Source organism: Budorcas taxicolor, chromosome 2, assembly GCF_023091745.1.
Source record: "Budorcas taxicolor isolate Tak-1 chromosome 2, Takin1.1, whole genome shotgun sequence".
NCBI classification, from domain to species: Eukaryota; Metazoa; Chordata; class Mammalia; order Artiodactyla; family Bovidae; genus Budorcas; species Budorcas taxicolor.
The window spans coordinates 34,299,652-34,312,461 of NC_068911.1; the positions used below are offsets into that span (position 1 = coordinate 34,299,652).

General features: G+C 43.2%; 1 protein-coding gene across 1 annotated transcript in view; it reads left to right on the top strand.

Annotated features, from left to right (window-relative positions):
- GRIN2A (glutamate ionotropic receptor NMDA type subunit 2A) overlaps window positions 1–12,810 on the top strand; it is a 436,390-nt gene that overhangs the window by 333,922 nt on the left and 89,658 nt on the right. The window contains exon 4 of the mRNA XM_052664054.1: window positions 5,350–5,555. Within this exon, the coding sequence (XP_052520014.1) occupies window positions 5,350–5,555 (206 nt within the window). The remainder of the gene's footprint in view (window positions 1–5,349; window positions 5,556–12,810) is intronic.

Sequence of the window (12,810 nt, forward strand, 5' to 3'; positions counted from 1 at the left end):
GCATTTAAATTTTATTAATAAGAATGGTTAAAAAAATCATTGCAAATTAATCTTCCTTTTCTATACTTCTTTTAACAAGATCACTTTTCTCCATTAAAGGTTAATTATTTTTCTTTGTCCTCAAAACTTCAGTTTATTCGCTGAAAGCGTTTAAAGGTTTCTCACCAAAATTCAGTTTATTTTGAAGATAAAGATTTTTTTTTTCCTTGTCCCATACAACCTATTTGGGTTAATTTGGGACTGTTTTCAAGTACCAAAAAAAAAAAAAATTCATGAAAGAGATAAAAATCATCTGCCCACACCTTTTTCTCGTGTATATGGTGTTTATAAAAATTAAAACAGTGCTAAGAATGAAAAGTGAAAAAGTGAAAATGTTAGTCTCTTAGTCATGTCTGACTCATTGTGACCCCATGGACTGTAACCTGCCAGGCTCCTTTGTCCATGGAATTCTCCAGGTAAGAATACTGGAATGGGTAGTCGTTCCCTTCTCCCGGGGATTTTCCCAACCCAGGGATTGAACCCAGGTCTTCCACATTGCGGGCAGATTCTTTACCATCTGAGCCACCAGGGAAGCCCGAAGTGCTAAGAATAGTGCTTATTAATCTCTGGACCTAGATATTATCACACTAAGTGAAGTCAATCAGAGAAGGACAAACAGCCTATCACTCATATGCGCAATCTAAAAAGAACATGATACAAATGAACTTATCTACAAAGCAGAAATAGACTCACAGACTTGGGAAACAAACTTACCAAAGAGGAAAGGCAAGAAATTAGGAGTTTGGGATTAACCAATACAAACTACTGTGATCTAATGTTACAGACTCTGCCACGTGTGCTATGTTCATTCTTTCCATCACCAGCTATCCCTTAAGTCCTTTGTGCCAGGCCGTGAGTTAGAAGCTGTAGACCTAAAAACCAATTAATATGCATATATTTATATAATATATTGGGTTGGCCAAAATGTTTCTTATGTTTTTCATACCTTCTTATGGAGAAACCAGAACAAACCTTTGGGCCAACCCAATATATATACATATCCCTGCTAGACTGAGGTGTCACCATCTAATGAATGAGACATAGACACAGAGGGATGGTACAGGGTGGGATATGGGAGGGGGATTCAGGATGGGGAACACGTGTACACCTGTGGCGGATTCATGTTGATGTATGGCAAAACCAATACAATATTGTAAAGTAATTAGCCTCCAATTAAAATAAATAAATTTAAATTTAAAAAACATAGACATAAATATATAGATTGTGAAGGTATAATATTGTTAGGCAAATGGAAATTTAGATATTTCAATCAAATTAAGGATTTGTAAATGAAATGTTATGATGTCTGGGATTTCCTTCAGTATTATATGGGAGGAGTGGCTGGGAGTATAAATGAGACAGGACTGGCCATGAGTTGGTCATGAATGAAGCTAGATAATGGGAAGATGGAGATCCATTCTACTATTTTACTTTTGTATGAGTTAAAATTTTTTCATCGTAAAAAAAAGAAAAAAAATGAATGGAGGAAGTAAAGAGCTTCCACTTTTAGGCAGATTATGTTTGGACACATATTCATCATGATTTCTGCATTTCTTTCTTTGTTCCAGATAACAGACTAGATTAACTCTCAGGGTAAATCTCAATTCCCCTTAATAGGACCTACAGGGCTTCACATCATCTGGCCCCTGCCTGCCTGGAGTGCCCCCCTTCCATCCTTTCATCCTTTCATCTTGGATTTCCAATCTCAGCTTAAGTGCCACCTCCTTGGGGAAGCCTTCTGGGATTTCTTTCTCACTCTTTCCAATCTTAGACCCATATTTTTTTTTTCCTCCTAGTTTGCATGTATATATTCTTGTATGATTATTTGACTCATGTGTGTCTTCCCAATTAGCCTAAAAATTCAATGCAAGTAAAAATATTGCTGTTTGCACTACAGTATCCTTGGTGCCTAGCACAGTGCTTGACACCTAGAAGCCACTCAGTAAATATTTACAGAGTAAATGAATCTCTATTAAATCTGTATACAAACCCCAGACTCATTACAGCCCTTTGTAAATAGGAATATAGGAGGGGAAAGTGAAGGTTGTCTGTTTCTCCCCAGTCTGCTAGAAAAAATCTTAAGAGTTGAGACGTTTGGTGTTTGGAACAGGAGCCCATCAGACTCTGAGAAGGAGGTGCAAGCTCTCAGGATCCAGGGCAATGTTGACACAGCAGCTTCAGCTCCGGATCAAGTTTTCCACCCACCGCATATTTCCACCCTCCTTGGCTGACCCATGGGTGCTTACTTAGATGTGTTGGGAAGGAAGGGAGTTAGAGAAGATCTCAGAAGTTACTGCACTCCAGGGACTCATAGCCCTTTGTAGCCTGTCTCTCCGTGAGTCAGCCTTGGGCTGGAACTTTTGCCTGCCTCCCACAGTGTAGAGTATGTGATGTGGTCAGTGACGTCACTGAAGATTCTGCTAACTCAACGGGCTTTGCCTCTATTTGTGTGTGTTACCTTGGGATTTTAGGAGTTGTCTCTGCAAGGAAGAGAGGATCTTGGAGCAATAACATGATTACTGCAGATCCATTACTAGGAGCACTAGTGGGAAAATGCCTTTGGATTCAGATGATTCCATGGTGTAGCTCTGGCTCCACCACTTAAAAAGCTGTGCAAGTTTGGGCAGGTTGCATAACTTCTCTGTGCTTTAGTTCCCTGAACTGTGGTGTTGGAGTAATAATCTTTATCATATGGGATTTGTGGGGATTAAGCAAAGTGGTAATATTGGCATATTTCCTTAGCACACAGAAGTGCTCAGAAGTGACATTGTTATAATTATAGCTTCAAATGCTATGGGGGAGCTGGGAGCAATGTTCTATATTACCAGGGAACATGGGAATGCCTTTGCAAATTAAGTCATATTTGAGCTATATCTTACATGCTAACTTCCCAAGTGGTGCTAGTGGTAAAGAACCTGCCTGCCAATGCAGGGGACATAACAGACACGGGTTCAGTCCCTGGGTCAGAAAGGTTCCCTGGAGGAGGGCATGGCAACCCACTCCAGTATTCTTGCCTGGAGAATCCCATGGACAGAGAAGCCTATAGCCCATAGGGTCACAAAGAGTCAGCAGCAACTTAGCACAACCACGCTAATAACATAATAGTATCTGCCATGTATGTTACATTCTAAGGAAATTCTGTACTAAGCGCTTCAGGTGTATTTTTGGCTTATTCAAAGCTCACTATAGTCCTGAGAGCATATGCTGTGTCCATCCACATTCTACAGGTAAAGCGAAGCTCAGAAAGGTTAAGCCACTTTTTCAAGGCTGCTTAGCTAATGGGTGAAGCCAGGATCAGCATTTAGTTCCGTTTGACTCCAAAAGCCATTGTCTTGGCCACTGAACTACCCAGTCTCTTAAAGGTTATGTTTGAGTTTTCTAAGAGAGACGGAAAAGAAAGGGATGGATGTAGCATATTCCAAAAGGAAGAGCCTGAATATCTCTTCATCTATTTGCATGTTTATTATTGTTGGCTTGGAAGGCAGGGAAGTGATAAGTTTTGTCCCTCATTGTTCTCAGGCACATGCCAGCAACCTAGCCAGCGTTCAATAAATCTCTGTTGAATGAATGACAGATTTGATGGGCTCCATTTTCTCTCTATCCTGTGTTACACATCACAGCATGAGGCGATGAATGTGTTTATTTGTCCAAATTACTCTACCGCCTTCCGTAACTTAAAAAGGAAGGTATTCGTGAAGCTGGGCAGTTTTGTAATTGGCCACGTGGCACATTTCTCGACAAGCAGCAAACATTTTCCAGTCCAGATGCTGAAGTCATCTCTGAGAACAGACTGATTGCCTTCTCTCCCGACACCCCGTCACCTCTCCCAGTGTCCAGCGTATCTGAATTCTCTTTAAGGGCCTGAGATTCATTTCTGGTGACACTTACATTACAGGAGGAGAGATGAGAGGGTCACGTCAACAGAGACAAGCCCGGACTCTCAGCACTTAGCTCTTCAGACGAGGTATTTTTCCTTGAGGTTGATGCTACAAATAAAGCACTGACCTGCGGTGTCAAGCAGTTGCATGTGGGAGCAGGAGTAGGAAGGAGAAAGTGCGAAGCTGGGGGCAGCTTTCCCCCCGTGTGTATGCGAAGAGTGCCAATAAGCTGTCAAATAACATTAAGGTTCAAAACATACAGCCTTCAATTTGATTTTGCTAAGATGCCGGCTGCTGCAGGGAGGGAACACAATCGATTCTGTTTTGACAGCTCTCAGTGTTCGCTAAGCAGCAAAAGTCTCCACTCTGTGCCTGACTGATAAAAGCTCACCTGATTTGCAACTTAAATAGAACCCCATCTGAGCTGGAAGGGAGGCTCTCATCCTCCCACCAGACCTCCCTCCCTTTTGCTCTTGGACTTCTTCCTTTTCCTCTTTCTCTCTTTCTTAGCACTTGTTAAATTTCTCTCCCTCTCGCTGTCTCTCTTCTATACTTACAGGGAGAGTTTACACAGTCCCTAATACCTGCCAGGCATCGGGCTGTAGGCTTTTCTCAAAATGCCTTGTTTCATTCCCATGACATCCTTATAAAGTAGGTGGAATTGTGTCTATTTACAGATGAGAAAACAGATGTTCATCGTGATTAAGAGCCTGCCTGGGGTTGTACAGCTAGCAACTGGTAAGAGCTGGGGATTTAAGTCCAGACCTCTCTAACTGGAAAAGTCCCTGCTTTTTCCTTTTTCCTTTTGGGCTAGTTTTGGCCGTGCTGGGTCCTCAGTGCTGAGCGGGCTTCTCTCTAGGTGCAGCAAGCGGGTCGGCTCCCGAGTTGCAGTGCTTGGGCGTCTCATTGCCGTGGCTTTTCTTGCTGCTGAGCATCCGAGGTGCACAAGCTTCTGTAGTTGCAGCTCCCAGGCCCTAGAGTGCAGGCTCAGTAGCTGTGGCGCACGGGCTTAGTTGCTCCGTGGTATGTGGGATCGTCCTGGATCAGGGATGGAACCCATCCATGTCTCCCCCGCCCTGGCCTGCAGATTCTTAACCACTGGACCACCAGGGAAGCCTGGTTGCTGTTTTCATGACATCAGTGGTCCTGAGCACTGGGGGCACGTTACAGTCAGCTGGGGAGCTCTAACAGCATCTGTACTTCGTCTCCAGCCCCGTATTTACTCAGTCTGGGGAGAGTCCCGGGCACGGGGTTGCTTTCTCCTTTATCCCCATCTCTCTTAGTGTACAATAGATGTGTGTGTTGAGGTAGGTAACGGAAAGCCCCGAGGATGGTGGACTTCTTCTCCCGTGCCTCTTCTGGGGGAGGACTCCCCCTTCAAGAAGCCGGTGGTGCAGGAAAGCACAAGCGTGTGTCTGTCTTTTTGCCGCAGGTGGGCAAGTGGGAGAACCAGACCTTGAGCCTGAGGCATGCCGTGTGGCCCAGGTACAAGTCCTTCTCCGACTGTGAGCCGGACGACAACCATCTGAGCATCGTCACCCTCGAGGAGGCCCCCTTTGTCATCGTGGAAGACATTGACCCGCTGACAGAGACGTGTGTGAGGAACACCGTGCCGTGCCGGAAGTTTGTCAGGATCAAGTGAGTCTGGGGGTACAGTGGGTTGAACGTGCCCAATCGTGCCCAATCCTTTACAATAGCTTGTATCACTGATAACAACAATACCTCTTGTTGTTGTTGTTCCATCGCTAAGTAGTGTCCAACTCTTTGCCACCCCACAGATAGCTGAGAAAGGAAGAGAAGTGAAAAGCAAGGGAGAAGGGGAAAGATATACCCAAGTGAATGCAGAGTCCCTGAGACTAGCAAGGAGAGCTAAGAAAGCCTTCCTACGTGAACAGTGCAAAGAAGCAGAGGAAAACAGTGGAATGGGGAAAACCAGAGATCTCTTCAAGAAAATTAGAGATACCAACAGAACAATATCTCTAAAATAATAATGAAATGTAATATAAAACATACTCTATTATAATAGATAAGATCAGATCAGATAAGAATAGATTTTTTTAAGACTAGAACTACACCAGCTGGTATGCATTCATTTCATTTCCAGCAACAGTAATGGGGGGGTGTGGTTCTGCCCATTTTAAACACCATAAAAGCTGAGTTTACTGGGAGAGTAAGAAGCGCATTCAAAGCCGCTCAGCTAGTAAATGAGAGAGACAGGACTCAAGCACTGGGCCATCTGACTCCACTGCCATATTCTTAACCATATGGTGAATCAACCCTCCCCTCAGTCCTTCCTAAAATAATTATTTCTTTTGTACTTTTCTGGTTGCTCCCTCCCCCAAACCATAGCTTCCACTTCCTTCCACCTCCTTTCTAGTTTCCAGATCCACACTCCTCAGTATTTTCAAAACTTCTCTCCATATCGGGGTCAACATCTCCCTTCCAAGTGACTTTCTGATGTGAACCAGGTGGAACTGATCTCCTGGAGGTCTCCTTGGTCATCAGCAGCAAAGCCAGCATCACATCAAAGTTGTTTCTTCTTTTATTATGATTAAAGAGAAACTGACAGTTAAATCAGAGCCTCTGGCAAAGGGCTGTCCCTAATCTATAAACCCTTTGGAGACTTGTAAAGCTTCATGGCTGAGTCCCAGATGCTGATTATAGTCTTTGTAATACAAACATAAACACAAATACCACCCTGGTGGGGAATTCACAAAAGGATAAAGCCTGTCATTGGATGGAAATCTTTTTATTTGTTTTTTTTTTTTCTGAGCATTTTGCGATTGCCTTCTTCCGCCTGGAAAATCCTGGCTTGTCCTTCAAGTCTTAAGCACTTCCTCCCAAGTTGGGTTAGTTCTCCCTACTTCCACAGTGCTGCCTCTGTCTCTGTCTCTTAATTCACTCAGGCCCTTGTGATGAATTACCACGAGAGGGTGGCTTAAATAACAGCCTCACAGTTCTGGAGGCTGGAAAGTCCATGGTTAAGGTGCCGGCAGGTCTGGTGTCTGATGGGGACCCTCTTGTTTGCACGTGGCTGTCTTCTTCTTACCCGCTTCTTCTTATCAGGGCACTGCTTCCATTTATAAAGGTTCCACTCTCATGACCTAATTACCTCCCCAAAGTCCCACCTCCAGATAGCATCACAGCGGGGATCAGGGTTTCAATATAGGAATTTGAGAGGAACATAAACATTCAGTCTGTAGCCCTCTCTTGTTTATCTGTCTCACTTGTTTTTGTGGTTTAAAGTGTGTCCATATTTTCCCCGGGGGTATTAGCTTCTCTGGTGACTCAGACAGTAATGAATCTGCCCACAATGCAGGAGACCTGGGTTCAATCTCTGGGTCAGGAAGATCCCCTCGAGAAAGGAATGGCAACCCACTCCAGTATTCTTGCCTGGAGAATTCCATGGAATTCCCTAAAGTCCATGGGGTCACAAAAGAGATGGACATGACTGAGCAACTGTTACTTTCACTGTCATTAGCTGTCTAAATATAGGGAACGTGGCGTATTATTCTGTGTCCTCAGTGACAAGCACAGAACGTGACACACAGTGTTGGTGACGCTTGAACTGAGGAGTGAATGGATACTTTTCCTCCCACCTGCCAAATTCCAACCTCAGTTATTATTATATGAGATGCAAATCCCCATGGCTCAGCGCTTTGGATAAAGATAATTTTTAAAAAATATGATTGCTAAATGTACGATGAAGGCGCATTTTGGTTTGGAGAAATTTTTGTCAATGAGTAAGCTTTCTGGGGCTGAAATTCTGAATGGACTATTCAGTAAGTAATCATCAGCTTTTTTTGGAGTCATCAGCCTCTTCAGGGTTGAAATTCTGAATAGATTAGTCAATAAATAAATACTCATGCAGCATAGTTTCTGTGTTAGTCACCGTGCTGGGCATGGGAGATGTATCAGTAAACAAGGACAAATCTTGCAGTCAAGGCCTGCACAAGTGTGAAAAAAAAAACCAACTCAGCCAATAAGGAAACAGAGCAGCTCTACATTAGGATAAACCCTGTGAAAGATGTGAGTAAGGTGGCGGCATCAGAGATAACTGGAGGCATGCGGGGCTCCTCCAGCTCGCGCAGGTAAGGCTTACGGTGACATATAAGGGAGGAGAGGGAGCCAAGCACGTGATGAACGAGGAAGAGCCAGCCAGGTAGAGGACAGGTGCAAAAGGCCTTGAGGGAAGAGAGAGACTGGCGAGTTTGGGAAACAGAAGGAAGTACTTGGAAGTGATGAGCTTGGGATGGGGGTGGGGGTAAGGATATTGGATCGGCCAAAAAGTTCGGTGGAGTGTTCCCATGGAAAAAAACCAAATGAACCCAACAGAAGGGATTATGTGGGAAAGTTGACAAAGGAGGTTTTGACTTCGGTGGGTGTTCTTTGAGCAGATGGTCAGATGAACTGGGTCTTTGAACTTGTCCAAATGAAGAAAGCAGAGTAGCTAACACGAAGCAAAAAGTATAACCCCACTGGGGCACCCCCTTTATAATAACAATATCTCGTCTGCTTCAGTAAGGCCAATCAGGCCCGGCCTCTTATGCTTCACACTCGATCATTGCCGTTTAAAGTCTTTAAAATCAGAAGCCTTGGAGCTGAAAGCAGTAGATCACCAAGTCCTGAGACACACGGTCTAGAGGAAATGAGCCTACAGATATATTACTGTCTTTAAAAGAATCGGCTTTTCAACTGAACAATATAAACCGATTAACTGGTTCAAATTCACATTTTGTGGTGGTGTGGAAGGTGGTGGCTTGCAATTTTTCTTTTCCCACTTGGTGACGTGAGAAGCTTGCTGTGCTTCTAGGTGTCTTTGATTTACCTGAAAGCAATGGAAAATAACTAGGATCCACTAATCCCACTGTAACACAATTAAATCAATTGTATTTCCTAAAGATAACATCTTTGAGGCAGGGTGATTGGTTCCATTGAGAACTCCCATTAGACAACATGATTGTGTTCATTTTTCTTGGAGATATTCTTTCAGGGAAAGCCCTTTGGCTATCACTTCTGGCAAATGGTGGGATCTTGAGAACACAGATCAGTCTCCTAAAAAATCAGGTAGTAGGAAATGAGCTGAGAAACCAGACTTTTCTTCTAATCTGCTTTAGTTGAGTGTTAAGACATGAATAGAAAATTGAGGAACAATTATCTAATTTGATATGTAGGGATAAATGGCTATTTGTTGTTGCTCAGTAGCTTAGTTGTGTCCGACTCTTTGCAATACCATGGACTGCAACATGCTAGGCTTTCCTACCCTTCACCATCTCCCAGAGCTTGCCTAAATTCATCTCCATTGAGTCAGTGATGCCATCCAAGCCATCTCATCCTCTGTTGTCCCCTTCTACTCCTGCCTTCCTTCTTTCCCAGCATCAGGGTCTTTTTCAGTGAGTCAGCTCTTCATATTGGATGGCCAGAATTGGAGCTTCAGCTTCAGTATCAGTCCTTCCAATGAATATTCAAGATTGATTTCCTTTAGGATGGATTGGTTTGATCTCCTTACAGTCTAGGGGACTCTCAAGAGTCTTCTCCAACACCACAGTTCAAAAGCATCAATTTTTTGGCCTTCAGCCTTCTTTATGGCCCAACTCTCACATCCATACATGACTACTGGAAAAACCACAGCTTTGACTAGACACTTTTGTCAGCAAAATAATGGCTCCGCTTTTTAATATGCTAGGTTTGTCATAGCTTTTCTTCCAAGGAGCAAGCATTTTTTAATTTCATGGCTGTGGTCACCGTCTGCAGTGATACTGGAGCCCAAGAAAGTAAAGTCTCTCACTGTTTCCATTGTTTCCCCATCTATTTGCCATAAAGTGATGGGACCAGATGCCATGATCTTAGTTTTTTGAATGTTGAGTTTTAAGCCACTTTTTCACTCTCCTCTTTCACTTTGATCAGGAGGCTAAGTTCCTCTTCACTTTCTGCCATAAGCGTGGTGTCATCTGCATATCTGAGGTTGATATTTGTCCCAGAAATCTTGATCCCAGCTTGTGCTTCATCCAGCCCAGCATTTTGCATGATGTAGTTTACATATAAGTTAAATAAGCAGGGTGACAATATACAGCCTTAACATACTCCATTCCCAATTTGGAACCGGTCCATTTTTCCATGTTTGGCTCTTGACCTCCATACAGGTTTCTCAGGAGGCAGGTAAGGTGGTCTGGTATTCCCATCTCTTTAAGAATTATCCAGTTTGTTGTGATCTACACGGTCAAAGGCTTTAGTGTAGTCAATGAAACAGAAGTTTTTCTGGAAATTCTTGCTTTTTCTGTGATCCATTGTATGTTGGCAATCTAATATCTGATTCCTCTGCCTTTTCTAAATCCAGCTTGAACATCTGGAACTTCTTGGTTCACATACTGTTGAAGCTTGGCTTGTAGAATTTTGAGCATTACTGTGCTAGCATGTGAGATGAGTGCAATTGTGCAGTAGTTTGAGCATTCTTTGGCATTGCCCTTCTTTGGGTTTACAATGAAAACTGGTCTTTTCCAGTTCTGTGGCCACTGCTGAGTTTTCCAAATTTGCTAGCTTATTGAAAGCAGCCCTTTCATAGCATCATCTTTTTTTTTTTTTTTTTGCAATCTTCTTCTTTTTTTTTTTTTTTTTTACTTTACAATACTGTATTGGTTTTGCCATACTTTGACATGAATCCGCCACGGGTGTACATGAGTTCCCAATCCTGAACCCCCCTCCCACCAGCCTCCCCATATCATCTCTCTGGGTCATCCCAGTGCACCAGCCCCAAGTATCCTGTATCCTGTATCGAACCTAGACTGGCAATTCGTTTCTAACATGATAGTATACCTGTTTCAATGCCATTCTCCCAAATCATCCCACCCTCTTCCTCTCCCACAGAGTCCAAAAGTCTGTTCTATACATCTGTGTCTCTTTTGCTGTCTCGCATACAGGGTTAGCATTACCATCTTTCTAAATTCCATATATATGTGTTAGTATACTGTATTGGTGTTTTTCTTTCTGGCTTACTTCACTCTGTATAATCGGCTCCAGTTTCGTCCACCTCCTTAGAACTGATTTAAATGTATTCTTTTCAATGGCTGAGTAATACTCCATTGTGTATATGTACCACAGCTTTCTTATCCACTCATCTGCTGATGGACATCTAGGTTGCTTCCATGTCCTGGCTATTATAAACAGTGCTGCAATGAACATTGGGGTACATGTGTCTCTTTCAATTCTGGTTTCCTCAGTGTATATGCCCAGCAGTGGGATTGCTGGGTCATAAGGCAGTTCTATTTCCAATTTTTTAAGGAATCTCCACACTGTTCTCCATAGTGGCTGTACTAGTGTGCATTCCCACCAACAGTGTAAGAGGGTTCCCTTTTCTCCACACCCTCTCCAGCATTTATTGCTTGTAGACTTTTGGATTGCAGCCATTCTGACTGGTGTGAAATGGTACCTCATTGTGGTCTTGATTTGCATTTCTCTGATAATGAGTGATGTTGAGCATCTTTTCATGTGTTTGTTAGCCATCTGTATGTCTTCCTTGGAGAAGTGTCTATTTAGCTCTTTGGCCCATTTTTTGATTGGGTCATTTATTTTTCTGGAATTGAGCTGCATAAGTTGCTGATTTGAAATGGCTCAGCTGGAATTCCATCACCTCCACTAGCTTTGTTCATAGTGATACTTCCTAAGGCCCACTTGACTGCACTCCAGGATGTCTGGCTCTAGGTGAGTGATCACACCATCATGGTTATCTGGGTCATTAAGATCTTCTTTGTATAGCTCTTCTGTGTATTCTTGCCACCTCTTCTTAATATCTTCTGCTTCTGTTAAGGCCATACTGTCTCTGTCCTTTATTGTGCCCATCTTTGCGTGAAATGTTCCCTTTATATCTCTAATTTTCTTAAAGAGCTCTCTAGTCTTTCCCATCTGTTGTTTTCCTCTATTTCTTTGCATTTATCACTGAGGAAGGCTTTCTTATCTCTCCTTGCTATTCTTTGGAACTCTGCATTCAGATGGATATATCTTTCTATTAAATGGCTATACTGGCAGTTAATCCCCTAAACTGTCAAATCATTGGTGAGAAGAGAGGGAATGTATTTTCAATCACTTATGTGAGAAGTACTTTAGATACTTTATTTGTCCAACTATTATGTAAGGTAGGTATCAGCTTTCTCCACGTACGAGTATGTAAATCAAAGTCTGTGAATGAAGAGGCCCGTCTGAATTTCCATGCTTGTTAAGGGCAGACCCAGGATTTGAAATTCTGTCTGACTTGCAAGGCACATCCACTGGCCACACTGGGAAATGGTAGAGCCGAGAACTGATGATTTATTGGATCCCTCTCCCTGTATATGTTCTGATGAGTCTCCCTGTCTTCTGGGTAATGGCAGAACGGAGACTCTCAGATGTCTGGGTCGTTGTCAAGCCCCCTCCACATGCACACAAGGTCTGTGATAGAACCAGTGCAAGTCCCCACTGTGGTCTGTGTTCGCATCGTTTCCATGTTCAATCCAACTAGTGTACTTTCTGCTTGTCTTTTTCACTCCGCATCCCCAGGATCTCCTTCCCTGTCTTTACAGGGAGTAGCTACTCAGGGGTGCTTGTGGGGTGAAAATACATCAGTGACCACTGGCATCTACAATGCACTAAGTGTTAGGGAACTTGGGGAATAATTAGTTTAGAGACTGACTGAGGTTCCCAGTGAGGTAAAAGAAGCAGTGAGGCCCCGATATGGCTGTCACCTTGAACCTTAAACCTTAACTCCTATCCAGATTGTCCCAGGTGAAGGAAAAGACTGTAATAGAATAAGGGAAGAAGCAGAGAATGAAGGGGATACAGATGGAAAGAGGTGCTAAAGAGGCACTGATGCACAGCCTACAGTGGCCAAAGAGAAAAATAGAGAATTTGATATGGGCATGTT